Below are 25,703 nucleotides of genomic sequence, written 5' to 3' on the forward strand. Positions count from 1 at the left end.
CCTATGTAAGCAACAGCAGAAACCGATTAGTGATACCGTTAAACAGAGAGAAGCGCAAGCAGTAGTAAAAGAAACAGGGAGAATGAAACAGAAAAACAAAGAAATGTAAAGCTAAGGCTAGAGAAACCCCAAGAAACAAAACAAAAAGTACAAAATTGTTGAAAATTGTTTGTTATAACTAAATGAAAACGCGTAAACCGAATTATGACAAAAAAAAAAAAGAAGAAAAGAAAGCTATTACCAGCTAGGTAAATAATGCTGCGTTTCAGCGAACCCAAGTGTTCCAAAACCAACAGGAACAAGAAAAACACCCAGCCAGGTCAAGAAAAAAACGTACAGCAGATGCGGGAAAATTTATACGAAACTTTTTTTTATTGATCGATCGATCGATTCGATATTGAAACTTTGGAGAGGGGAAAAAGCTGCAAATTGCATAGTTGGCTAACTACTAATTGGACGACAAAAATTTAAAACAACAGGCGGGCCTAGCTCGTCCTGTGCGCCATTGAATTAAAAATGGAAAACACCTTTGGATTGTGCAATTGGTATGAATTTTCTCCGCTGCTGTGCGTCCAAGAAAAATGTGAAACCACGAGAAATAGGAAAATGCATTTTCGAGCGTAGGCAAAAATGGCATCGCAAGTATTTCACCTGCATTTGTCTAAAGGAAAAACAAGAAGAAACAAAAAGAAAACCACTTATTTTGGATGTTAAATCCGCCTAGAGGAATGGATGAACCAATGAAGAGAAGGACACAAAATCCGAAAACTACAATTTCAACTTTAAAGCGCTTATAAAGAAAACAATTTTTGAAAGTTTTATAACTAATTTTACATTACGTCTTATGTAAACGACACTGAAACAAACCACACCAGTACCAGAACAGTTGAGTATCGATGGCCAGGGAAGGGTCGAGTGCGGATCCCCCGCTTCAGCGGCTAATCGCCTGCGCACTCGGCCCATCCCTGGCACACTACACAAAGTGACGACGTGGTCCTGTTGGGTGCGGGAATAGCCGGATCCGGTTCTTCTATAACCAGGATAAACCAATGGGAGCGGGACGTACTCGGCTGAGGACCCGTCGCCCACACAAGGTCACACCGAAAAATAAACACGACCATATACAGACGAGAGTTTTTCCCGCGCAAGCCATCAGACACGCACTGCCATGGTCAAAGGTCACGGAAATCGCATGGCAGTGTACACCAAAATCCATAGTATCCAAATCCGAGCCCATACTGCTGGCCCCGCCGCCAGGAACCGGAAACGGATCTTGGGGGTGGGGTGATGGCAGGGCGGGTCATTGGATTTGGGAGCCTAACATACACACTCTAAGGAATACAACACCCTTTGCGTTCGGCAAATCACCTCCGGCTGCGATTAAGGGGCTCAGTGCCAGGGGTTAATCGACGCACACTCGACCGATTTCCGTGACATACGTCTCTGCCAGTTCAGGCAGAGATCGGTGGACGCGCCGTTCGCCACCAGCCGTGGGCTATGCAATGGATTGAACGAAACATGCGCCAGAGCCAATTTTTATATTTGACCATTAAGAAAAACCTATGATTTTGCTTTACCATTCGGACCCACTAATCATCCCAGATTGCGTAGCCCCCGGCGTCCTTCGGCGATGCGGCGTCGCCATCCGACCCATCCTCCAGGATGCCTTCCAAAATTGGCATCTACTGGATCGATTAGCCCCCAGCAAATTGAATCGCAGCCCGCAGGAGATTTGGTTTTTAATCGCCTCATTTCGTACAAAGAAACACCGCAACAAGAAAACACTGCACATCGTTTTTTACACCCTTGCGTTATGTTTTTTGAATGTATTTAAAAAATGAAAAAAAAAAACCAAATATAAGAAAAACAAAATATGAAAACACACAAAACACAGAAGAAAACCAAAAATAGAATGTAAGTTTAAATAATATGCTATTCAAAGAAATCCAAAACATGATTACCCATAAAACAAAAAAAAAACGCAAAAACTAAAAATACTAATTATAGTACATACATTGATGTAGTGTTAATTGTAAGAAACCCAGAAATTGTTTCATGAATGCCAGAAAACAGAAAAAGATAACAGAAAACCGAAAACCAAACTCCAAGCAGTCGTAGATGCAGATACAGTATCGAAGAGATTCAGCTGCGCAAAGCCCGTAAATGTACAAGTAACTATTTTTCTCTATACCAAAAACAAAAAAGAAAAGTAAATCTCCACCATTTTTGCTCCACATTTAAGAAACAAACTCGGTGCAGGCAAAGAGTGAATTTAGTCGCAACAAAAATACAGCGATCAGGGGCTCTAAATGCCGTGCGATCAAGAAATTTTTAATTGAATTGTAACAGACTACGCAAGCAAATACGGAATTTAATATTAAATGTACAATAGCGTCGCTTTAAAGTCTATAAGAACATTTTGTTGCAATGCAAACGTGAAATCCAAAACCAAATCCGTTTGACATTAAGACAGATTCGAATGACATCAACAAGAAAAACACACACAACACAGAAGATAACTGCAAAATAAATGTAACTGACATAACATATTGTTTTCATTGTATAAACTTCAGTTGGGGCTGTATGGGGAGGTAAGTAAGTATTCACCCGGAAATATATATCGGCATTAGAATTTGAATAAATAGTTGAACTCAACAGCCTCATCATTAATATTATTTACTTTATTTTCTATATTTGTAACACGGAATATTCAATTAAATACATATATACAATACATATCACGTAAATTGGCTTAGTTCATAGGGCTAATATCTTTAGTTTTAGTTGTTTTCGAGCTACACTACATAGATAAGGTGTGCTGCCGAGTTTCCGCCTCGATGATAAGGACGAGGACCAAATGACATACAATGATTATAACGCACATGATGAGAAACACGTAGAGAATTATAAACTGCTGGCTGGTCGCAAACGTCAACTATTTGTTCTGCTCCGAATCGGATGAGACATTCGATACGATCGGCGGGGTTGACCTGCCATCGTATTGCTGCTGATTCACCAAACGCTGGCGCTCCAAGTACATGGAAACCTTGATGTTGCGCACCTGATGGTTGTCAATGAGTTTCAGTAGGGCGATGACGCCGATGCCCACCGAAATAGCGAAGGAGCCCCAGGCACCAAACTGGAAGGGATTAAGGAAATTATGAGTCTATCCTGAAGGGTTAATTAGATATTTTAAACACAACTGCATCCATTATATTAGTTTCAAACATGTTAGAACTCAATTCTATTACCAATGCGTATCATTTTAAAATATTACGTGTACGTATTCCACTCTTATGCGTATTACGTATGCGTATAATCAGAGGACTTGACTTTAATGAATTTCAAAAATCAAAGATATTGCAAATACCATTCTAAAGGCAAGTCATATGATCGCAAGACCAACAAATAAAACGGTTGGTAATACAGATTATTCCAAATTCAAGGAATGCAGAAGGGCTTAAGGTACCCATATTACAAACTTTTTAGATATTATCCTACCTGAGTGGTTCCCATTTCAATGTAGAATCCCGACGTGTTGATCTTCTCGGTGTCGCCATGAATGATGTTCTGACCGGCGGAAATGGCGCAGGATGGGAACCTCTCGGTCATGCCATCGCACCAGACAATGAAGCCCAGGGTAATGAAGATAGCAGACAAGATGGACATGGCCAGCATCCAGATGCCCAGGACCACGTCAATGAATAGGGCTATAAACGAAGCCTCCTCCTTCATGCGGGCGTACCTATGTGATAAGGATAGAACGTTTTTAGAGCACTGTGTACCTAGTAATACCCCCTGCTACTCACCTGTATATCTGCACCACCGAGATGATGAGCAGGAAGAAACCAGTAATCAAAGGGAAGTTGCAGAACCCACTCGAGGCCCACTGGACATCGAACATGCCGTCCTCCTCGCGCCATTTGCCAGTTGTAAAAAGGAGGCAGTGACCACTGTGGGAAAAGAAAACAAAGGTGTTCAATATTTAACAGGGCCTTCTTATAGAGAAAACTGCGCACTTGCTTACCAGAATTGGTCGAGGTTGATAAACAGTGGCACAACGATGCACAGCGACAGGATGAAGAGGATGACATGGCCAGCGATCTGGCTGAGCTGCAGCACATTGGCCAGGGCCATTTTGCGTGTTGAAAACAAAAAATTTAATTTAACAAACTCCCAGGCAAAACACGGCAATGCACTTTCAGCTGTTATCGATAAATAGTGTTGGTAAGCACCTCGCAGCTGCCTACATTGGCATGCACCGTTATCGATATGTACGCGGTGGCCCTGACTCGCGGAAGGCCCATCTCTAGTTCGCCCTGAAACTCGTAAAAAAGTGTAAAATTTGTTTACATTGAAAAAAGGTAAATTGTAGCACTTACTGGTCAGTTGCAGGGCTCCCTGGTTGCCAAATAAGCCAGCCAGAACAATGGGCCGTGTGCGTGTGTGGGGCGTGGCCCGTGGCCAGCGCGTGGGTGGGGGGAAACAGCCAGGGCGAACAAAGAGCAATTAATGCGATAGGAGGTGGGGGGCTTTCTCCTCCGATTTTCCCCACTTCCCCGACTTTTCACTTATAGAGGCTGTTGTGAAACGAAAGGTGAAGATCAATCGGTAGAATGTGCATGGAAATTTAGTCAAGAGCAGCACCCCCACAGCCCATACTCCTCTGATCCCCCATGATCATTTCCAGACGCAGTAGCGGAGCAGCGGACGCAGTTCAATGAGGTGCTTATGAGCTAACTAGCAGCAGGACGGCAGCCAAGGAACACAGGGACGAGGTCTGGATCAGCAAGCAAGGAGCCAGGAGGAATCACAGGCTATAGGTTAGCGCAGACTGGAGGGCAGCAGGTGACCTAGTTTACCCAGCAGTAGGTGAATCCCAAGGCCTTGGAATGACCCAATCCTAGCACTAACACAATCTACTTTCTTCTGATTTTCAGCAGAAGATTAGAGGACTGATTGGCGGCGTTTCTGTGGCAACTCCTACTGGGGCTGTTCTGTTGTGTTAATTGAACTTAGAGCATCAACGTGCACTGCCATTAGCTGTAACCTTAATATACCTACCTAACGTAATTAGTGTACTTGAAACTCACGTGGAGGAGCAGCATGTCCAACTCTCACTACAACAACTACCAGCAGCAGCAGCCGCACTCCAGCAACGGGGATGCGGAGTACCAGCACCAGCAGATGGTCCACCAGCCGCAGCGGATCTCCAATGGCCATGGCATGAAGAGCGTGGCGGTGCCGGACATGTGCCTCTTCTGCTTCGAGGTGCTCGACTGTGAGCTGAACAACGTGGATGGACCCTCGGTGCCGGTGTTCAGCAACGATGCCTACCCGCTGTTCGTCACCTGGAAGATTGGTCGCGACAAGCGGCTGCGCGGCTGCATTGGTACGTTCAGCGCCATGGAACTGCACCACGGACTGCGCGAGTACGCCCTGACCAGCGCCTTCAAGGACTCTAGATTTGCCCCCATCTCCAGGGATGAGCTGCCGCGGCTCACTGTCTCCGTGTCGATTCTGCAGAACTTCGAGGAGGCCCAGGGCCACCTGGACTGGCAGCTTGGCGTCCATGGCATCCGCATCGAGTTCCTAACGGAACGCGGCTGCAAGCGCACGGCCACCTATTTGCCGCAGGTGGCCACCGAACAGGGCTGGGACCAGCTGCAGACCATTGACTCGCTCCTGCGAAAGGGCGGCTATCGGGCTGCCATCACCCAGGAGATGAGAAAGTCCATCAAGCTCACGCGGTACCGCTCGCAGGAGATCCAGATGCACTACAGGGAGTACCGCGAGCACCAGGAGCGTCGCGCCCAGTTCGGCAAGGTGCAGTGCTAACAATTGGACCGGCCAGCGGCGAGGCGATGATCCTGGCTGAGGGCAGGCCTGCTGGCCGTCGTCCTCCTGCTGCTGCTAGCCTTTCAGTTCGGCCCAGCTTGGCGGCCGCTCGCTTAATCCGAGTTATGAGTTCTTACATCTCCGACATCAATTTTAAGCCCCCCTCAAATTCTCCAAAATCGGGCGTGAGATGAGCGCCTTTTATTAATATACCATTTAATGCTTGATATACTTAAGCGGCAAATCCGTAAGCAATTTCGAACGAAGCAAAAACAAAAGAGAAAAGTTAATAAACGCTAGGTTCAAACCCCTTGTAATCGGATTACTTTGATCGATGTTGTAGCCGCGGCCTTGCTGGTTTCTCTTTTAAATCAAACACACACAAACTAAACAAAACAAGCATATATATAGGGATATATATTACTGAATCAATACAATACAAAAATGCAGATATATAATTCAAGTAAAATGTTCAGCAATTATATTAATAGATTTAACAACTAAACCAATTACATTACTAATTCTAATTCTATGCGCATTAAATAAAGGTCGACCCCATCCGAGTCGCACAAGACAATGCAAAAAATATCATCCGACTTTCCTCTCGAGGGGGATCGTGGGGTTCATGGAAGCGAAATGGAGTTTACATCTCAATGTTTTGGCATTACACGTATTCAATGTATATTGTTTATTGTTCCATTATGTTGTGCGTTGTTACATGGGTTTGTACTTCTAAATCTAGTCGATAATATCGATATATGTTTGGGCTTTACGTATGGAGTAATCTCAACAGGTTGCTGAGACAAATCTGCCTCTTGGATATATTGCTACAAAAAAGCTGCGCTACGCAGCAAGGCTAATCAAGTGGTGTAACAACTAAGCTAGTAACAGAGCAAGTTAGTCTATGGCTAAAGCGGCGAGCAAGCGCTCAAATAGTATAATTACTGGCGTGTGGTATAAATGTATATATTCAATATATAGTCAATAGATCGCATTGATTGCAATAAAGTATGAGTCCATTGAGCTCGCTTCTCAGTAAGCAGGGCAAATGTAATAGATTGATTTGTTTGTATAGCGCAACAAAATCGCATCCTGTCGCTTTGCTGCTCAAATTTACGTCTAAATAACTTTCAATTTATATGGCAGTACAATTAACTTAATGTAGCGCCAATTTCCGTTCAGAAAATCATATGGATTTCAGATTTCAGATAGCTAATTAAACAATTTACGTATAGTTCCGTCAGCGTGTGATTCACCTCCTGGTCCATTCCATCCCAATCGAGTCTCAGTCTCAATGCTTGCACAGAAACTGCTCTAAGCACTGACACTAGGTGGCCGACAAGGCATTCCACTCGAATCGCGGGTTCTTCGAGTGCGTCACCGGCAGGCATTCGGGCTCCACCAGTTTCCAGACGCCGTCCACCTGCTCCACCGTGGCCAGGCTGCAGTATGGGATTTTGTGGATAACCTGGCGCAACTCGTTCGTGCTGCGTGGCACTCCACCGGTCAGCTGCCGTGAGCAGGTGTCCAGCGTGGTGGCATGGGCCACAACCAAAATATTTCCAGCTGAAATAGAAGAAATTACGTATGAGGATCGTTTTCTTAAGGAGGTATTGGGAATATTACTTGTCTGCTCCAGCAGCTGCAGGATAACGTCGTGGTTACGCTCGTAAAACTGCTCGGTGGACTCCTTGAGGCGAGCAGTTAGGTCAGAGCCCGGCTGGACCGGTTCATAGTCCAGATCAACGTCGTACTTGGCCTCAATCAGCTCGTTCTTATTCAGCCAGTCGGGAACCCCACTGGGATACCAGGCCATCCACTCGAACAAACCCGGCTCCAGCTTGATCTTGTGCTTGCCCTTAAGCTGCAGCCCCTCCAGAGCACTGGTGCAAGTCTGGATGCAGCGATACGAGGGCGAGCAGTAGACATGGTCGATCTGCACCTGGGCCTCAAACAAAGCCTGTCCAATCAGATTGGCCTGATAGACACCCACATTGGTCAGCGGCGAGTCATTCTGCCAGCCCTCGGGACTGTTCTTCCGACGAGGCAGCGTCTTGGGCATGTTCAGATCCTTCCTCATGTAGTTCCCAAACTCATCGAAGCAGTAGGGAATCCATGTGCCGAAAGTGAAATCCACCCGCTCGCCATGGCGCATGATGTAGATCTTTCGGTTCTTGGCATGCGACGCATCCAGTGAGCCAGGGTGAAGCGAGTGGTCCGAATGGACGCTTAGTGTGTCGTCCGGACGCGGTGGCTGAGCTGCTGGCGGTTCCACCAAGATCTCGTCCACCGGCTGCTTGGACATGGAAGTGGAGCAGGAAGACATGTTGGTCGTTATCTCGATCGTGGGCGTGTTTGGGTTGTGTTGATGGGTCAAGTTGTGGTTGTTGAGCAGCTGCACGGAGGGGAGTTCCAGACAGGGTTTCAGCGTCTGTCGCAAGTACTTTTCCACGCTCTGCTCGGATTCCTCGAAAGATGAGCCCTCAATGATCTCGGGATGGGCTGTGTCTGTGCAGGGATGAAAAGAAATGACAAATAAGTATGGATTTACTTTGTTTTACTATACAAATATGTACAAAATATATTATGTTGAATGAAGATTAATTATAAGTCATTATCAAAATGTTCGTATAGAACTATTATCGCATTTTGGTACTGATAAAATGCTATTTTCTTGGTCAATTAAGATTAAAACGTTATCAATAATTGATAATGCAACTCACGCTGACGTTCCTCGGGTTCCGTCGATATGCTGCGTCCGTCCACAATGTCCAGATCCTCGGCGGAAGTCAGGGAAGAAGCGACGCTCTTGGACAGCTGCACCACTCGATGCAGGGTCCAGGCGTCAGATTCGGCAGTGCGTTCGGTGTAGTTGACGGGCAGGTGACCCGTGCTTCCAGTCAACCAGGATATGCCCTCGGCCCAACCGTCGCTAGAACTGTCCACTACCTCGGTGTTCAAGTAGATATAGTCGCCGATGCGGAGCTCCAGTTCATCCGTCTCGTGCGGGTTGTGTGGATATACGACTTTCTGGACCTGCAAAAAACATGAAGGCATTAGAACTCATCTTGGTCTAATTGCTAGGAGCTCTAACTTGTTTGGTGGCGAGCCGCGGATCGCGGGAATAGAGGCGCAGTTCCCAATTGGAGGCGCAGCCGGCGTCTAAGGTCTCCACGAGTGCTTTCAGTGCATTGAACTGTGCCTGCGGGAACTGGTAGGCTAGCGTCAGGTGCAGGCTCTTTACGTGTGGCTCGAGTGAAATGGCTACGGGTAGTCAGAAGCTATTAGTGGCCGATCGCTAGGCGGGACAAATATATACTGAATGGAAACGAAAGCGGTGCTGTTTATATTCGTTTGTATCTAACAGGGTGAGTCGAATTTGCGATAAGGAATCATAAGTAGTCAAATAAAGTTATCTTTAGGGCAACACCTAGCGTCACAGGCTTATAAACTAAATTTGTTTGCCTTCAAGAAGATGAATAAAAAAAGCTTTCTGGTAGTTAAAAAATAAAGCACGGAGTATTAGTAAAAAGCTAAATAATAATATTAAAAACTAATATAATTTACGAGATAAGCAATCAAAGCCAGTTAACTTTAATATTATAAGGATTCTTAAGAGAAACACACACATCGACCCACCTTGCTATCTACTTCTCTTACTGCTAATAACAATAAACTGCAATTAGCAGCGTCAAGTCGAATTTTGGCAATAGGGTGAATAGATTAGTAAGTTATCTACCAGTGCGAGTGAGGCATGCATCGAGTGATAAGGAAGTGTGTTCTGGAGTGAGTCAGATTACGGATTTTATGCAAACTAATGTCTTACATCGACTGCTGCGCGGTATGCAGCGGGTGCCCGAGGAGACAGCTCCGCACCAGGGAAAGCAGGCCACAATGGCATCCAGCTGCTCATAGGTATCGCTAATGACTGTGCAGCATTATCCAGATATCCGGGGGATTAGTGTGCAGGGAGAGAGGAGAACAAACGTAACCGTGTAAGCCACTCCGAAAAATGGAAAACCATCAACCGAATCGAATTGAATCGAACAGAACGTGAGAAAGGTAAACCAAAACAACCCAAAGAGAGTGCAACCGAACGGAAGGGAGGTTCGTACTTGAGTTGGACACCTCCTTGACGTACTGCAGGGCCAATCGTTTCAAGAAGTTGGCATCCTCCTCGGCCACAAAGAAGCCCATGAAGTTCTGGCTCATGTAGGGCTCCAGCTTAAGGGGCCGATTCAATAAAGCGCCCGTCATGTCCACCACCTGTTTGAGAGCCTTGGACAGCTGCAGCGAGCACTCATCTGGGGCCTGAATTAAAGAGATTAAATGAGTAAATATACCCAGGATAATCCTCTCTAGGCTCACCTTAAAAAATGAGACCAGTGTTATGTGGGGCACATAATTGTGGGCTCCATTCCAGCCGCACATTTGACGCGACTTGGCCCAGAACTCCTCCAGCTGCTGCAGAAACGGTCCCGTGGGACAGGCATATATGATGTACTCCCTGGGGGCACATTCGTCCAAGGTGGCATCGTTGACATGGGCCAGCAGCCAATCCGAGGCAATCTGGACTCCTCGATTGCCCGTAGAAGCGAGGGCTTTCTCACTGTTCAGAAGCAAACAAGAAAAAATCAATACTCTGATTCTCAGGAGCTGTCGGCCTGTTAGTAGGTCACCCTCCCAAGCCCACAGCCTCCATGTAAGGATGGGTTTTCGAGCAGCAGGTAACCTCCAGTAGCCAACATATAGCCAAACTCACGCCCTGTGCCTGGGAAAGCCCATTTGGAGCAATGTTTGGAGCGGCGTCAGGTGCTGTTTGGAGATGCAGATCCTCGTAGGCGTCTGACTCTTGCGCGGCGGAAGCGTGGCCATGTCGATTATAGCCTCCTCGTTGAGCCCCGGTTACCAGCTATTGGCAGCTTTCGGTTTTTGCTGGATCTTCAATAATTTTCAGTGATAATTTCAACAAAAATAGGATACAATTCGTTAATTGGCCACCCAAAAACCGTGCGTTAACCAACACTGTAACTGAAAGATATGACAAGACAACACCTATCGATAGTCATGTCAACTGCTTAATCGATAGTCCCGATACTGACCAGTAGAGATGAGAGTGATTCTCCTGGCGAGACAACAACAAAATTCACTGCGTAATTAATTAAATATTTTAGTAAAATCAAGGCGCACCACAAAGAAACAGCTCGCCGAGTGTTCAATAGTGTTCAAAGTAAGTGCCAGTGCCAAAGGAATATAGTGCAAGACGAGAGCGCAGCTAGAAAAAGAGTGTTACGCAGCAGGCAAAAAGTGCATGGAAAATGCCATTGGAGCCCCCACATCAAACATACACACAAATACACGAGTACACACAAAGGCCCACGCACACGGACGCAATTAGTGGTGCGCTGGTAGTGGTGGAGCACAAAAACAAGTTGTTCGTGGAGCCCAAAAGGGGTCGGGGCGGGGCGGGGGAGGCTATCTGTCCACCGAGAGAAAACAATTTCGCACTATTTTTGTGGATAGCCCGCATGGTAACTCCCCCTGCACTTGAGGATTTGACGGAAATGGGCGTTTTCCCTGCTGGTTTTCCTGGTATTCAAGAAACCTTCTTTTGGACTGGGTGACCTCGTCTTTGTCTGTTCTCTGCGCACTTTCTCCTCTGCGCCAGCTAATAAGCAGTGATCACGCTTTATCGCCCCGATGCGGGTAGGCTCCCCCTCCCCCGCCTGTTATCACAGTCCAGCGATCACTCACTGTTCAGCATGACTCATTGGATTGGTTTTTATCACCCCGCACAGCATGGCACTAATATTGGTCATCTTATCTGTCATTACAAACATTTTACAGCTGCCTTTAGCTAGCTTACACACAAAAAAAACAGTCATATTTAAACCACTACTTACTGTCTTGTAAAAATAGATTATTATACTCATGCAAAGGGTAATATAATTTCAGTCAGCAGTTCGTAACACAACGATCTATTCTAGCTTCGTATTATTTTCTATTTTACTCTAGGATGTTGTTTTTTTTTTTAGGAATTTAATATGACGAATAAATTGTTTTTAAATCGGACCACATCATATAGCTGCCATAGGGAAAATCGGATAATAATGGAAAAATAATATTAAAAAAATTGTTTAACCTTCGTAATAAGAAATATTGGTAGGGCTTATACGTTTTTATGAAATGCTTTAACAAGCCGAAGTCTTTACTTAACATTTACTTAAGTATTTGTTTCCAAATGACAAATTCCTTTGCTAAAAAACATTATTCCTTCCTCTTAATCGAATTAAAGAAAAACCGCAATGGTATTTTTAACACCCAATCAATACCTTTTTGTGTCTTTCAGCGCCAAAAGTCGAAAGTGACAGTCACCCCCCGAGTAAACCAACCCCACAAACTACATCGAAATGTCTGGCCGCAAGAAATCCCTGCTGAAAGTCATCATACTGGGCGACAGCAGTGTGGGCAAGACCTCGCTGATGAATCAGTATGTAAACAAACGCTTCTCCAACCAATACAAAGCCACGATCGGAGCTGATTTCTGCACGAAAGAGGTGGTGGTCAACGATCGAGTGGTCACAATGCAGGTAAGCACTTGTAATTACTCAAAATCCCCCATTTTACTTTAACCGTATCACGCTTTGATTGTAGATCTGGGACACTGCTGGTCAGGAACGCTTCCAGTCGCTTGGAGTGGCCTTCTACCGCGGAGCCGACTGCTGTGTGCTCGTCTACGATGTGACGGCGCCCAACTCGTTCAAGAATCTCGACTCCTGGCGCGACGAGTTCCTCATACAGGCCAGTCCACGTGATCCCGAGCACTTCCCCTTCGTGGTGCTGGGCAACAAGGTGGACCTGGACAACCGTCAGGTGTCCACGCGTCGGGCGCAGCAGTGGTGCCAATCCAAGAACGACATACCCTACTACGAGACGTCCGCCAAGGAGGGAATCAACGTGGAGATGGCGTTTCAGGTTATAGCCAAGAATGCGCTGGAGTTGGAGGCGGAGGTTAGTTGCACTATTTAAATTGGTTGTTCGCCACCAAAACTAATTCGAAAATCCTTTTTAGGCTGAGGTTATCAATGATTTCCCCGATCAGATCACCTTGGGTTCGCAAAACAATCGTCCTGGTAATCCTGACAACTGTCAGTGCTAATGTAACAGCAACGCAAAATGGATAATTACACAATCTATATTATTAAATAATATTTGCAACATAATAATGAACATGAGAAGCAAGCAAACACAAAGGACGACGGAGAAAAGTGTTCTATGATTAAGTAAAACAATTTCAGCAAAACAGCATAGTAATTAATTAATTGATAGGATGCAAAGTTCAGAATCAGATCAACATCAGCAGACTCTAAACGGGCCTCTGGCAAAGGCCCTACCAGTATACCCAACTTCCTACGACCTAAGTAACCAACCGTTCAATGAATAAGTATGCTTTGTATACTCGTAATTAATGATTCATGTTTCTGACCGCCCGCCCGCCTATCTCCCTAGTACTATTTTTGCCATTGTATTAGTCAAATTTTGCACGCAACCGCTGCTGGCTTTTGCAACAGAACAGCAACCTTGAGAATACAACATCAGAGTATCTTCTAAACAAAAAACAAAAAAAAAATCTTGTGATTGTAAATTTAATAAAAAGAAAACTTTTTTTAATGTAATTAACGACATAATTTTCTGCACCATCGAATTGGCTACTCGATCGCAATTGGCTCAGCTCCACAAAACTCTTTGCAAAACATTCGAGCGTGAATTTTGTTTAGTTATAACGTTACTCGATATATCCTATAATTATGAATAGTATTCCATGTAAAATTGCTCCTTGTTTTTGGTAATACATATATGTAAATTGCGTATATTTGGTATGTACTTTATTCCACTGATGAATTTCATGAATTCTCATGCTCTTTGGTTTAATTAAAAAGTTAAACAATGAACAATTTACAATAAAACTCAAATAAGCTAATATGAGGGTGTTTGTATGTGGGATTTTAGTAATTTTGACCACTGTTAATCAGTTGTAATTTAGAGATGCAAGCAGGTGCAACCAAACAACATATCGTTTATCGATAACACCAGGGTGTTTACTAACATTTATCTGCAAAACCAGCTGCTGCTATTGTCTGTTAACTAGGCAAGTTCACTTATTTATAAAATCCTCTTCAATGTCGCACATTTCACATGTGGCCCCGCCTCCACCACCACCGCCCATGATGAGGAGTCCTGAGACACCTGCTGCAGCAAAAGAACTTCCAATTGAAGTCAATATTACCACCGATGAGTGCAGTTGGGCCTGGGAGTACCCGGAGCTGCAAAAAGGATGTTACCTCAGTCGTGTCTGCCAATTTGCCCCACCGAAGCACTGTCAGTACTACCCCGTAAAAAGTATTTTGCAGGTAAGTTTAGAAGTAATACAATTTACTGGTTTTAATATACATTTATCTTAGGTTGGCCCCACTTGTGGCCTAGTGGCCTTAAGCATGTTGCTCAATGGTCATCCTCCAGCAGCTGATCTTCTCAAGGACGCCATTGCCCAGGAGTACACCTTAAATGGCGAGCTTTTCAGTGCTCAATATTTATTCGATCTCACTCGAAAACATATGACAGGGCCTGGTGCATGTCAGCTGCATGTGGGCCCCCTCAACTGCAAGAAAGTCAGAGAACTATTAAAGGTTGGAGGCTGCCTGATAGTTCCGTATCCTTTTTCAAAATATTCCTCTAATCTATATTTAAACCTAGTTTAAGTAAGGTTTTTCCCCATTTCAAAACCGGTTGGCGCCTAACAGCACTTCTAAACGGTTAACAGCACACTGTTAGCTGCCAGTGTTGTAAAACTCTCGTTAAGTGTTTAGTGTTAACTATTATAAACAGGCGTTTTGGGTTTAGCAAAATATTGTTAAATTCCCATTTATTTTATAAGCAAAAAGTGCAAATACTATAATTCAATGGCCGACGAAACCGAGCAGGTATGTTGCAGCCTTGAAACAAAAAAGGAAGCCTCTGATTCGTGTACTTACAGCTCAGCCAGGTGATTTTGCCGGTGAAGGAACCTCTGGATCTGATCCGATTAAGTTTGGATGAAAAGGTATACGTAAAGATGCGCAACGAAAGAGAACTGAGGGGACGTCTCCACGTAAGTTGGTTTGACTTTCCGTTGATGTCCAGTAATCCTTCATAATAATCCTTTACTCAGGCCTTCGATCAACATTTAAACATGGTGTTGGGTGACGCGGAGGAGACGGTAACCACTGTGGAGATCGACGAGGAGACCTACGAGGAGGTGTACAAAACCGCCAAGCGCACCATTCCCATGCTATTCGTAAGAGGCGATGGAGTCATCCTGGTTTCACCTCCCATGAGGGTTGGCTAGCGAGTTCTCCTTCGATTTTAAGTCAATTCACCTGCATTTATACAATCTGTATTTATATTGGTTAATAAAAGTCTCTAAAACAAAATCATGTCTTTATCTGCATGGGTAGTCCTTAATAATGTTGGAAGATATACCTATGAAAATGAATCCTACTGGTTATCCTTAGATCAATCATAACTTGTACCTCCAAAAGTTACGATGCCGATGTAAACCATGCTCCATGCCTGAAATCCGGACACCGAGCTCATTGGGCTTTGATTGTGGGCTACCTGGTGGATCAACAGGATCGGGTGAGGAGAAAAAACTGTGTGTCCTAAGTCTATTTATTTATTGGCATTATTCTCCAGTCCTATGTCCTGGCACGTCATGGCAAGACCAGGAATCTGGCAGTTTGGTCACTGGACACGCTCAGCGAGAGCAACGCCAATTTGGTGGAGTTTGCCCAACCCAAGGGCTATCCGGATAATGACTTTCTGCAGCCACCAGGTGGTATCGGTGGATCCCTGGGCCTCAACGAACGCTGCATCTTGATCAACGGCCTGCCACAGCAGGCGATTCATATTCGCTGCCCTTAGATACACATTTTACATGTGCTCAATAAAGAAGACTTGACAATTTCGTATTTAACTTTAATATATTTAATAGTACAATTATAAATTACACGCCTTACAATACTTCACTTCGCAACGCAATCAACGCACCTCGAACGTCTCTTCATCTTTCAGTTCAAACGGGGGGAAAAACACGCACATTTTTCGTATTTAATCGGTTCGCAACTACTACGGGGACACGAATGCGATTTTTGGGGGGAATAGAATATAATATACAATAATGATATATCGAACTGTCTCCTGCTAGTGCCTGCTGTATATATATGTATGTCGATTTTTATGTATACATGTATAAATTTACGCTTTTTCAACATCCTCTAATACGACTGGGCTGCCTTGAAATTTCAAAAATCACAACAATAAGAGTAGTACACATGGTTTTGTATATGGTAGATTAGATAGGTATACTATATATAGTATGTATTGTATATAATTTCACACACAGATATTTTTCTGATTTAGGTAGTACATAGACGACGGGCTTGGTTAATATTTCAAATTGGTATGTCAATTAGTTTTTAGCATGCTGCATAACATTTAGATACTTTTGATAGTTGGCCAGACGGGAGCAACGATTTTTGAGATCATGGGGCCTAATGCTCCCGATACGCTTGGGAACTGTTGGTTAGAGAATATATAGGGTATGTATGCTAGTCCATGCCAACAGGCAAGAGCAACGTGTCCATAGAAATTCTTGAAACAGTAACTACAAAGTTTGGTTTTAGTTCTAGACCTTCTTGTACAGGATATTTTGATACGCGTTGTTCATCTTTGACGAGTTTATAATTACTTTAAGCATATCATATTAAACTATTAGTGTCTGTTTGTTTTGTCTGTCTGTGTCTGATTGCGGGTCGAAAGTATCTGATAAATTCACAAGTTGCGCGCGGAAATGAACTTAAATGAACGTTACAGGCTAACGGTTTATTAACTAAAAATTTACAAGTACTAATTATAAATAAATTATCATTCTTTTCAGTTTTATAATATTTATTGCCGCGCAAGTGACTGGCTCCCTTGCTCCAAGCACGTTTCAGTTTGTGTGTCTGTATATCTGTGTTCTTTTTGTGGGAGTTTGGGGATGTCCCGTGTGAGGTCGGGGGTTAAAATGACTAGGATAATTCAGCACAGGACATGGGAGTGCAGCCGATGAGCGCAATGGGAAAGTTCTTGACGTGCGTTTGCCATTGCGACGATACCTGGAAGAACTTGACTCCCGTCCACTCGGTGCCATCGATGTACACTGCAAAATGGAAGGGCTGGTTAGTGCAATTCCTCAATAAGTAAGAGCTGAGACCACTCACCTCGCAGTGGCACTGGATGCGATTGTTTGGGTGAGCAAATCAGACGGGCCACGCCCTCCACACATTGCTCCTTCTCGAGATCACGCTCCTTATCCTTCTTCTTGCCCAAGCGCATAACTAGAAGGGAGGAAAAACTGTCAGTTTGGCTAAAATCTTCAACCCTAGCCAGGATCTACTCACTCTGCTTCTGCTTCTTCTCCTTGGTGGCGAAACTAACAGTCAGTCCATTGAACATATCACCCATTTGCTGTGCATGCTGTGGCAGTCGCCACACCTGCAGGTTCCTAAACGTACTCTTAATGCTATTCTTGCCGCCGGCGTCGCTTCCCTTGGACATGCCGCCCTTTGACTCCTTGGCGTGACCGTCGCCCGGCCTCACCAGTGGCCAGTAGTCCACCTGCAGCTCCACTGCCTCCGCTGCCGCCAGAGCTCCACTGAAAGTTTGCTGCTGCTGCGACGATGGCGTACTCAGCGATTCACTGGTATTGCGCTCCCGGTGCGAGGACGCCGATGATGGCGGCGTCTGCAATGGCGGTGAGATGCGTCCCAGGCTCTGCTGCTGGGGCGGTGAGCCGGACACCACGCCATGAACATTCGGCGAGCTCTGGCTGCCAATGGGGATGGCTGAGCTGGAAGCCGATCCAGAGCCCAACCCACTACCGGCGGCATTGGAGCCGGCTACAATCTCGTCAAGATCCAGCGAGGCCTGGGCATCGAGATAACCAATACGGACATCCTGTGGATTATAAATCGGTTACGTTTCTATTTTGGATGGATATTAAATGGTTTCCCTTACACTAACGAACGGCACAAATATCTGGCAGGAGTCCTCGTCCTTGTAGTTGACCATGGCCTCGGCGATGGGTATCTGGGTGCAGGGACCTGCCGCAAGCAGATAGCGCTGGATGCGCTGTACCAGCTCTGCGATGTCCGATTTGGCCACGCTGGCCGCATCCGCCAGATTGGATGTCAGCGCGGTGGCATTCACTGTGGTCACCGCACTGACCGCTGCCGCTGTGGCCGCCGCCCGTTCGCACAGCTGCGTCCAGTTGTCCGAGCCGAACATGACCGCATAGGCCTGATCCATCTGGCTGAGATGGCGGGCCACACTGCCGCAACTGCCGCCGACGGGCACCAGGTAGAAACGCAGGTGATTGAGCCAATCCGGAGGACGCACGCCCATCAGTTCCACATAATGCCGCAGGGTGGCTCCCTGCAGCCAATCTCCGCCAATCAACAGCACCTTTACCGTGTGCGGTGGCTTGGCGTTCGAGTTGCAACTAAAGGGGGAGTAAATAAAATGAATTAACCATTCAGATCTGATAATAGGGGGCACTTACTACTTCTGGATCTTGGCCATGAGCGCCTGCAGCACCGCCTTGACCTCGGCCGTGTTCTGCGGCACGAAGGCCGGCTTAAAGGAGTTGGCAAAGAGCGTGACCAGTTTGGCCAGCAGCGCACTGCCGCCCAACGCCTCCGGCGGACTGATGATGGTCACCACCTCGGGAATGGAGCTGTCCTCGCCGGCGAACACGCGACTCAGCTGGTCGAGCAGCAGTTTGCGTGGCTCCACGTTGGTTGGCGAGAGGCAAGTCTCCAGCATGGATCTCGGCTCGGCGCTCAGGCTCAAGGTGTGCTTCCTTTTGCCGCCTCCCGAGGCGCTAATGGCACTGGCACTGTTGCCTCCACTTGCTGTGATGCCTGGAGTATTGCTGGAAGTTCGGAACAACCGGGATCGCTTCTCTGTCTGAGCGGGCGTTACCACGCTACCGCTTCCCAGACTGGCGGCTACCGAGCTCACTGGGGTCAACTGCTGCTGCTGCATCTGCTGCAGGCGCATGTAGTCCTTGTCCCTGGGCGGACTGTTCTGCGGATCGGAGTTTTGGCCATCCGTGTAGCCAGCATTGCCCTCGTTGCCGGAGCTGTCGTTACCTCCGCGATCTGAGAGGAGCATAAGAGAGAAAAGGAGTAGGTTAAAAAATGTACATGGGTATATCTAGTTTAAGAAAGGGGCATTCATATTGGTGGTCTATTGAAAAGTGTTAAAGAAGAACCATGTTTTAAAAGCGAATTCTTTATGTTTTTGCTTTGAAACTGTTTAATCATAGTCTTTTAAATTTATATATTTATATTCTCAACGCGTATTCTGTATGTTTTTACTCATAATAATGCTTTCAAACTATTTATGCATACCCATAGGAATTTTTAAAAGCCTTGTTCTTCTTTCACATTTTTCAAAATCAACGACCATTATGATGACCCCAGGTGGAGGAAGGGGTCTAGTGAAGAGGGACGGTGTGAAACTGGGGGCACTAGACATGCGGAGACCAAACAAGACAAGTTAAACAGAATCGTGAGACAGAATGGCGGACAAAAATAGTAGGTCCCGAAATAGAACGCCCCTGCGAAGAGTTACCCAGTCCAAGGAGCCCGTGTAAATAAATAATAAAACGCGGACCGAAAATATAATTAAGCCTTACTTTATTTTATGACCATGAAAGGGGGGTGGGCCCAAAAGGTGGGTTAAAAAGGGGGAAGTGGCCATAATATTTTTCCGAGGCAGAAATTTCCGGCTCGTCGTGCTTGAATTTTCAAAGCCATGCGCCGATTAATCAAAAAACGCACGACACCTAAATAAAGTGAAAGTGAAAGAAAAAAGGGGGAAAATGGAAAAAAAAGGAGGGAGCAAACAAGTTCAAGACTTCATCAAGGGAAAGAGGGCGGGTCTAGCTGTGATTAAGGGTGTTGTTTTCAAGGGTCTGACGCCTATGCCTTGGCTAATTGGAAAACCGCTTCAAGTGCGTCGAAGGTTCAATTGTCATGCCACGCAGACTCACACACAAGTCCACACATGTTGAGGAAGTGGGCTTTCTTTTTGGGGGCAAGCAGCATGTGGCAAGGGGAGGGGAGATGGATGTTTATTTTAAGACCCCATAAACATGCACCTCAACTATAGGTACTAAAAACAAACGATCAATGGTATTGACGCACAAATCAAAGATTCCCCGTAATCATCACACCCCGTTTTGTGGCATGCAAAGGTGGTGGTGCAGAGCGATGTGGTGCAACAACACAAGAGTACGAACAAGGCATACATTTACATTTCCAGTGTACTTGTGGCAGTGTGTGGCTGTGTAACTGTATGCGTGTGTGGGCTGTGCGTGAGTATGTGGAGCAGGTCAAGAAAATTGGGGTTACGCCTCCTTGAAATATTAAAAAGGATACCTTTAATCGTGCTAATTACTTTATTCCGATGGAATAGAACTGAAATATATTTATAAAACAAACAGAAACGCTGGAAACTTCCTATACTCACGAAGCAATGATACGTTAAGAACTTTAGAAGGAAATATATGAAAACAGCATCGTCTTTTGGATACGTATAATCCATATAAAAGGCAAAAGCTCACGTAAAGTTTTATTCTTGGAAGATCAAAGGAAATCGTAATATATTTTTTAAGATCATGTATTAACAATTATCTCATTTCTTAATATTTTCTGGATGGCGTAGACCCCTTAAAAAATACATTTTCGGGCAAATCTGAATGGATAATATATCTGATTGGGTGGACTGATATTATTTATATACAAACTGGACACGGATTGCAATATGCTATAGGAATTCATTGGGATACACACAACTGTTTGTGGTCTCATTTTAGTGGTATAGGTTGTGTGGTATGCGAGATGTGTGAAGTATTTCTATAATTTTGATGCGGGGGTATTTGGGTTTTTTCTTTATTTTTATTTTGTATTTGATTTTGCTGTAATTTACACAGACCTGGTGTTGTTGCCGAATTGTTATTGTTTGTTAAATGAATGCATTTTTGGTTTTTGTTATTTTCAAGATTGTAAGATGAATTGGTCAATTGGTCGCTCTTATCCGATGATCGGCGCTCAGAGTTGCCTGCAAGAGAGATTTGTTCAAGCCATGCAAAATGTATCTTTGGTTTGTTTGTGGTTGTTTGTTTTGGAGTTGTTGTTTAGTATAGTATAATTAAGTACAATTAAGCTAAGCCTTTTGGGTTCGATAGTACTTGACTTACATCTATGGAACACAGTTGAAAGTTAGTTCGGCAAAAGCTACAAAAAAGTTAAGGTTGCGCTGCTGTTTCGCCGGAAAAATGTTCAAGGACACGCCCACTTGATTCAGTGGGCGGCAATGACAGAAACGGTCAACAGGACAATTAACTGTCTCCATCTCTGTCCCACTGCCACGCCTCCATTTTCCAGGCGGAACAATTTGTCCTTTTCAACTGTGTGTGTGAGTGGGTGGCGGTATGCTGTGTTGTGTATGCTTTTCTGTGTGTGTGTGACTTTCCTTTCCGCAACTTTTCTTTATTTTTCGTGTTTTTTAACCTTGACCCAAACTGTTGACAATGGAAATCGCCGACAAGCGGACAAGCAGACAACAATAATAACAAAATAAATGGACAAAAATAAAACCGGCAATATAAAATAAATGTGTATAACCAAAACAAAAAGCATAATTTTCGGGAAATTTCTGTTTTTATTATCTTTAGGGATGTAATAATGTTAGATCTAAACATTTTTTATAACTGTTTCAAGAGAAACTCATTAGTAGAAGAATGAAACCAAAAACGAAATTCACAAATCTGTTAAAAAGCTTCAATTTAAAATGTGTTATCTAAAGAAATACAATTTGAATACCAAATAAAGATGGTAGTTTGTATTTTAAGTATTGTTCAATAATAATAACGTATGGCAAACTCAACGCAACGTAACACAACGCCCACAAACTCATACGCAACGCAACGCATTAGGAAGCCAAACATAATACATAGAGCAAAAGTCGTTTAGTTAAAACTTCAGTTAATATAGTACATCAACAAAAATGCAAATCCCATTAGCCCGCCATAAAGAATGTCCTACATCCGCACTCACCAGCAGTCCCGATTCCGGGTCCCGAACCGCCGCCCAACAACTGATTCAGATCTCCGCCGTTTCCGGTGATATTATCGTGCAGCATTATCCGCGAGTTGGTGAAGAAGGGACGCAGCGATGGCTTCGGCGTCGATCCCACCGATATGCTGTCCATGTCCGGACCCGAGTCGTCGCCCTCGCAGCAGGAGAGGGACTCCAGCTCCTGGAAGAGTGCATCCAGATCGCGTTCTCCGCGCAAGGCAGCCGTTCCCCGGTGACCGGACTCGCCCTCCAGTTCCTCGCTCACCTTGAATCGCTTCAAAAGCGCCACGATCTTCTGCTTGAAGTTGCGCTGCTGCAGCGAAATCGTCTAAAATCGTTAAAAAAATATTATTATTTTTACTATATATTTCATCATAATGCATAATATCTTAACTTTTTACGGATGGGAGTACTTAAACTGAAGAGCTCTAACTATTTTATGATTTTCAGAGGATAAAGCTTCGTAATAATGTTCACATTTAACCTAACAACTAGATCAACGGGAAATGAAATCTGTAAGATCTTGATTATATGGTCTTTTTAATAAAAAATAAAATATTCCCCTATTAATACCTTCCTCATTGCCCCTGGCCAAGTCTAAACTTGCTTATAGGCCATTAAACAAAATCTCAAGGACTGCGACCGTGATGACGACTGGATGGCTGTTAAAATTTATGCATCGTTCTTTTTTAATTGCCCCACTCTCGTCGGTAGCTTTTTGTTTGTTTTATTTTTCTTTCCTGTCATTAGGCGTGTTTTTATCTACAGCAGGCATTTTAAATGATCCTGCGATAAAAAGCTAGCAACAACAAAAAAAAAAATCAGAAGCCATGACAATAAAAGCCGCAGGCTAATTTTACACCTGTGCTACGGATGTTGGCCAGGTGCGTTGTAAGGAGGGAACAGGAAAGAGTGAGGAGAAATGGAAGCGAGGACGAGGCAAAAGTCCATAATTGGCCCAAACAGCTGAGCCAAGTCAAAGCCTGACGCTGATTAAATATTTAAGCGGCAGCTTAAGCAAATTGTCTCTGTTGTGATTAGTACTCGTACTTTCAAGGTAAAAACCCCATAAATAAAGCATGGATTTTAAAATTATAATGGGGCTAGTAAAGGCAGACAGAAGGTGGGCTTTAGCAGGAAAATGAAAACAATTATAGTATGGTAATGTGGTTTATATGCATATTCGTTCATATGATCTCGTATTTTTCCCAAATTGATAGCATTTCCAGGACCTTGACCTAAACCAACTTCAATCCATTGTCATGCGGAAATTCTGTGGGTTCTCTATTCAGATCGCAACCCACACACCGTCTAGTCTGTCAATCCACGGCCCCGATATAGCCCTGAGATATAGCCACAGGTTCGAAAGTATGCCACCGGGCGAATCCAAGCAAATTGTATCGAATAAGCGACACGCCAAGGCCGCCGCCCCAACAATTGTCAACTATTTGCCACAGAAATTCTTGGCCACCCCGCTTGGGGCATGCCCGAACATAAGTATATATATATAGGTGTACTCTATTCTATATACTATAGGAATACATTTTTGATACATATTTCATTTGATTTGCCCGCCGGTGGGGTGGTCTTTGTTTGATTCAGTCTATGTATCTCGTATCTGCCCGCGGATCTGGGTTAGCAGCAAGGAACTGACAATATTTCGCAATTGGCAAATGCCTTAACAAGAATGAGGAGGTAGTCACAAGGTACTAACAATGTAAGACAAGGCTAAGCATAGTTCGATGAATAGAGTGGGCTAGGCTAAATGCGAATAATATGGAAATGCCTTATAGATTAGCTTATGCTAATTTCTGGGGAATTCCTTAAAAGGCAAGGTAAGAGAAAAATGGAAATCATACTCTATATTGAAAATTAATTAATATAAGGTCCATTAAAACTATAGGTATATCTAGAATTTATTTTAATGGAATTTAGTGAACATTTAAATGATTATACCACACACCTTTTATCTAACTTTGCATTTAGTCTCTGATTAAAAGGTTAAAAAACAAAAATTCCCCCTTCCTATTTTGCATTTTTAGCTCTACTGCCCCCTCTATATTTATCATATGGGTATGTGCGAATGGGTGCTTCTAATCTATATAGATAGCTACCTACTAAGTGATATTTATTCACTTTGCATAATGAATTTTAGAGCCCCCAAATAGAAGACCCCTCCTGACTGCTGACGTGTTGCCACGCCATTATATATCGAGCGGTAATGAAAATATACTTTTGGGTAAGAGATAATTCTTTTTTTTTTTGGGGGTGCGCGTGTTAAACAGCTGGGCGGGATTACACGAGATTTGGATTGACTCACCCGGCTAAACTTGGCCCGTGACGAGCTCTTGTCCTTCATCTCGAACTCACTGTCGCTATCGACGACCACGCCGGGATGATGGTGCTGGATGCTGCCGGGATGGTGACCGACTAGGGCGCAATCCTCGATTCCGGAGCGCTGCAGCTTGTTGCGATACTTGCGCATATCATGCTTGGCCGGATGGTTGTAGTCCCGCGGATCCTTGGGATCGTAGCCCCGGATCAGGCCCAGTTCGTTGGCCTCGTCGTTGAATTCGCCCGAACTGAACTCGGCCTCCTCGTCCTCGTCGGAATACTCAGCAACGCGATCTGCGGAACCAGATTAACACAAATGTATATAGGTATAAGTATTTTTCGGATAAGTAATGGCAAACTCGAATCTCGGAATAAAACTAAGATAAACGTACGAGGAGGCACATCTGCCTTTTGCGTTGTTATAAACTGTTTCGGTTTATGGCAGGTTTTTTTTTCCACAATACAAATGGTTTAAGTGTCTGAACCGTTAAAAACCTATTTTGTTTTTCATTATTCTTATACACGCTCTCATCTTATTGATATTAATGCATTTATTTACTGATATTTTTGAGTACAATTGTATCACGTTGTTTGAACAGTTGGATAACAAAGAATATATATATATTTTTTATGGGGTTTGTACTTTTACTATTTGAACAGATTAATTTTTAAACGTAGTTAAGCTGAGCACATTATACGATCCCAATAATACAATTATTTTCACATTTTTCGAAGTAAATTTCTATACAAAAGTGTTGATAACAAAATTTGAGGTAAGATATATGGTATATAATATTGTATTAACCTTTTCGATAAAATTTCAGTGCCTTGGTAAATGGTAAATAATTCACTACCTTTCTACAGTTTACTGCGTTTTTCATCAAATTGAAGATTAAACCAAAAGCACACCGTTTTTTCGTTGTTTTGTTTTTCCTAAATTAATCACAGATAACACGGTTGACTGTCTTTTTAGCGGTTGCTGTAGCTTTGGTTTGTTTTTAACTACGCCCGATTTATCTGTTCATCTCCCGTAATATTGTTATTATTATTATTATTTAGCTTTCTTTCCGCCGCTTCTTTCTCTTCTTCGACTGCCGAGTGTGTGAACCGCCGAGCGCTTGTCAGTGAAATGAATGAATTGCTCGAAGCTCCACACGTTTTGTGCACTTGCGATGAGTGAAAGAGAGCGCGGAAGAGGGAGAGGGAGAGTGGGGTTCGGTGCTGCCCCTTTAGCTCTTTAAAGGCTAAGTATCTGGTGCTCTTTATATATAATACACGATGAAAAAGAGGTACATCGTAGTCTAA

General features: G+C 44.2%; 7 protein-coding genes across 17 annotated transcripts in view; 4 read left to right on the forward strand and 3 right to left on the reverse strand.

The window, feature by feature from the left end:
• Window positions 1-2,660: 2,660 nt before the first annotated feature.
• Window positions 2,661-4,223, reverse strand: LOC119549221 (transmembrane protein 179). Its single transcript, XM_037857104.1, has 4 exons — window positions 4,028-4,223; window positions 3,810-3,953; window positions 3,502-3,745; window positions 2,661-3,139 (listed from the first exon to the last, which is right to left on the reverse strand). Exons 1-4 carry the CDS (start codon window positions 4,135-4,137, stop codon window positions 2,936-2,938), a joined length of 702 nt encoding a protein of 233 aa, XP_037713032.1. The 5' UTR covers window positions 4,138-4,223; the 3' UTR covers window positions 2,661-2,935.
• On the forward strand, window positions 4,216-6,424 carry LOC119549206 (uncharacterized protein CG5902). Of its 5 annotated transcripts, none has more exons than XM_037857050.1 (3): window positions 4,216-4,364; window positions 4,691-4,872; window positions 4,941-6,424. In XM_037857050.1, the coding sequence occupies exon 3, from the start codon at window positions 5,107-5,109 to the stop codon at window positions 5,836-5,838; it is 732 nt and encodes a 243-aa protein (XP_037712978.1). In that variant the 5' UTR covers window positions 4,216-4,364; window positions 4,691-4,872; window positions 4,941-5,106; the 3' UTR covers window positions 5,839-6,424. The 5 variants fall into 5 exon arrangements, with proteins under 5 accessions (XP_037712978.1, XP_037713018.1, XP_037712988.1 ...); XM_037857090.1 differs by having other exon boundaries at window positions 4,944-6,424; XM_037857060.1 differs by having other exon boundaries at window positions 4,691-4,868.
• LOC119549188 (protein UBASH3A homolog) lies at window positions 6,294-10,863 on the reverse strand. 3 transcript variants are annotated; one of them, XM_037857020.1, is made up of 8 exons: window positions 10,601-10,863; window positions 10,207-10,447; window positions 9,954-10,149; window positions 9,665-9,766; window positions 8,933-9,102; window positions 8,562-8,874; window positions 7,465-8,346; window positions 6,294-7,404 (listed from the first exon to the last, which is right to left on the reverse strand). In XM_037857020.1, exons 1-8 carry the CDS (start codon window positions 10,711-10,713, stop codon window positions 7,166-7,168), a joined length of 2,256 nt encoding a protein of 751 aa, XP_037712948.1. In that variant the 5' UTR covers window positions 10,714-10,863; the 3' UTR covers window positions 6,294-7,165. The 3 variants fall into 3 exon arrangements, with proteins under 3 accessions (XP_037712948.1, XP_037712956.1, XP_037712965.1); XM_037857028.1 differs by lacking the exon at window positions 9,665-9,766; XM_037857037.1 differs by lacking the exons at window positions 8,933-9,102; window positions 10,207-10,447; window positions 10,601-10,863 and having other exon boundaries at window positions 9,954-10,095.
• A 64-nt stretch (window positions 10,864-10,927) lies between these two features.
• On the forward strand, window positions 10,928-13,711 carry LOC119549228 (ras-related protein Rab-7a). Its single transcript, XM_037857117.1, has 4 exons — window positions 10,928-11,068; window positions 12,188-12,428; window positions 12,493-12,849; window positions 12,911-13,711. The coding sequence occupies exons 2-4, from the start codon at window positions 12,249-12,251 to the stop codon at window positions 12,995-12,997; spliced, it is 624 nt and encodes a 207-aa protein (XP_037713045.1). The 5' UTR covers window positions 10,928-11,068; window positions 12,188-12,248; the 3' UTR covers window positions 12,998-13,711.
• A 245-nt stretch (window positions 13,712-13,956) lies between these two features.
• Window positions 13,957-15,841, forward strand: LOC119547352 (UPF0692 protein CG33108). The gene is made up of 4 exons (XM_037854170.1): window positions 13,957-14,249; window positions 14,301-14,548; window positions 15,417-15,513; window positions 15,571-15,841. The coding sequence occupies exons 1-4, from the start codon at window positions 14,019-14,021 to the stop codon at window positions 15,796-15,798; spliced, it is 804 nt and encodes a 267-aa protein (XP_037710098.1). The 5' UTR covers window positions 13,957-14,018; the 3' UTR covers window positions 15,799-15,841.
• Window positions 14,663-15,308, forward strand: LOC119547361 (U6 snRNA-associated Sm-like protein LSm3). The gene is made up of 3 exons (XM_037854181.1): window positions 14,663-14,819; window positions 14,873-14,986; window positions 15,047-15,308. Exons 1-3 carry the CDS (start codon window positions 14,799-14,801, stop codon window positions 15,221-15,223), a joined length of 312 nt encoding a protein of 103 aa, XP_037710109.1. The 5' UTR covers window positions 14,663-14,798; the 3' UTR covers window positions 15,224-15,308.
• A 902-nt stretch (window positions 15,842-16,743) lies between the features above and the next one.
• The window catches only part of LOC119547322 (phosphofurin acidic cluster sorting protein 2), a 36,182-nt gene continuing 27,222 nt past the window's right edge, over window positions 16,744-25,703 (reverse strand). For 2 of the 5 annotated variants that reach the window (XM_037854124.1, XM_037854133.1), the window contains exons 5-12: window positions 24,385-24,692; window positions 22,044-22,392; window positions 20,920-21,045; window positions 18,479-19,079; window positions 17,935-18,418; window positions 17,319-17,874; window positions 17,139-17,255; window positions 16,744-17,077 (exon numbers count right to left, since the gene is read on the reverse strand). In XM_037854124.1, the coding sequence (XP_037710052.1) occupies window positions 16,947-17,077; window positions 17,139-17,255; window positions 17,319-17,874; window positions 17,935-18,418; window positions 18,479-19,079; window positions 20,920-21,045; window positions 22,044-22,392; window positions 24,385-24,692 (2,672 nt within the window). In that variant the 3' untranslated portion in view covers window positions 16,744-16,946. Of the gene's footprint in view, window positions 17,078-17,138; window positions 17,256-17,318; window positions 17,875-17,934; window positions 18,419-18,478; window positions 19,080-20,919; window positions 21,046-22,043; window positions 22,393-24,384; window positions 24,693-25,203; window positions 25,521-25,703 lie in introns of those variants that run through there. The other 3 variants (XM_037854158.1, XM_037854150.1, XM_037854142.1) reach the window with 3 other exon arrangements.

The sequence above is a fragment of the Drosophila subpulchrella genome, chromosome 3R (assembly GCF_014743375.2).
Source record: "Drosophila subpulchrella strain 33 F10 #4 breed RU33 chromosome 3R, RU_Dsub_v1.1 Primary Assembly, whole genome shotgun sequence".
Classification (NCBI taxonomy): Eukaryota; Metazoa; Arthropoda; class Insecta; order Diptera; family Drosophilidae; genus Drosophila; species Drosophila subpulchrella.

Excerpts from the sequence above, each read along its gene's own strand:
- LOC119549221 (XM_037857104.1), bottom strand. The coding sequence starts at position 4,137 with ATGGCCCTGGCCAATGTGCTGCAGCTCAGCCAGATCGCTGGCCATGTC. Across the intron at positions 3,954-4,027 it reads ATCAACCTCGACCAATTCTG|TGGTCACTGCCTCCTTTTTA; the intron begins GTAAGCAAGTGC and ends CTTTTCCCACAG. Across the intron at positions 3,746-3,809 it reads TCGGTGGTGCAGATATACAG|GTACGCCCGCATGAAGGAGG; the intron begins GTGAGTAGCAGG and ends CTTATCACATAG.
- LOC119549206 (XM_037857050.1), top strand. The coding sequence starts at position 5,107 with ATGTCCAACTCTCACTACAACAACTACCAGCAGCAGCAGCCGCACTCC.
- LOC119549188 (XM_037857020.1), bottom strand. The coding sequence starts at position 10,713 with ATGGCCACGCTTCCGCCGCGCAAGAGTCAGACGCCTACGAGGATCTGC. Across the intron at positions 10,448-10,600 it reads GGCTTTCCCAGGCACAGGGC|TGAGAAAGCCCTCGCTTCTA; the intron begins GTGAGTTTGGCT and ends GCTTCTGAACAG. Across the intron at positions 8,347-8,561 it reads GGAACCCGAGGAACGTCAGC|ACACAGCCCATCCCGAGATC; the intron begins GTGAGTTGCATT and ends ATCCCTGCACAG.
- LOC119549228 (XM_037857117.1), top strand. The coding sequence starts at position 12,249 with ATGTCTGGCCGCAAGAAATCCCTGCTGAAAGTCATCATACTGGGCGAC. Across the intron at positions 12,429-12,492 it reads ATCGAGTGGTCACAATGCAG|ATCTGGGACACTGCTGGTCA; the intron begins GTAAGCACTTGT and ends CTTTGATTGTAG. Across the intron at positions 12,850-12,910 it reads CGCTGGAGTTGGAGGCGGAG|GCTGAGGTTATCAATGATTT; the intron begins GTTAGTTGCACT and ends AATCCTTTTTAG.
- LOC119547352 (XM_037854170.1), top strand. The coding sequence starts at position 14,019 with ATGTCGCACATTTCACATGTGGCCCCGCCTCCACCACCACCGCCCATG. Across the intron at positions 14,549-15,416 it reads GGAGGCTGCCTGATAGTTCC|TTACGATGCCGATGTAAACC; the intron begins GTATCCTTTTTC and ends TACCTCCAAAAG. Across the intron at positions 15,514-15,570 it reads TGGTGGATCAACAGGATCGG|TCCTATGTCCTGGCACGTCA; the intron begins GTGAGGAGAAAA and ends ATTATTCTCCAG.
- LOC119547361 (XM_037854181.1), top strand. The coding sequence starts at position 14,799 with ATGGCCGACGAAACCGAGCAG. Across the intron at positions 14,820-14,872 it reads TGGCCGACGAAACCGAGCAG|CTCAGCCAGGTGATTTTGCC; the intron begins GTATGTTGCAGC and ends GTGTACTTACAG. Across the intron at positions 14,987-15,046 it reads AACTGAGGGGACGTCTCCAC|GCCTTCGATCAACATTTAAA; the intron begins GTAAGTTGGTTT and ends TCCTTTACTCAG.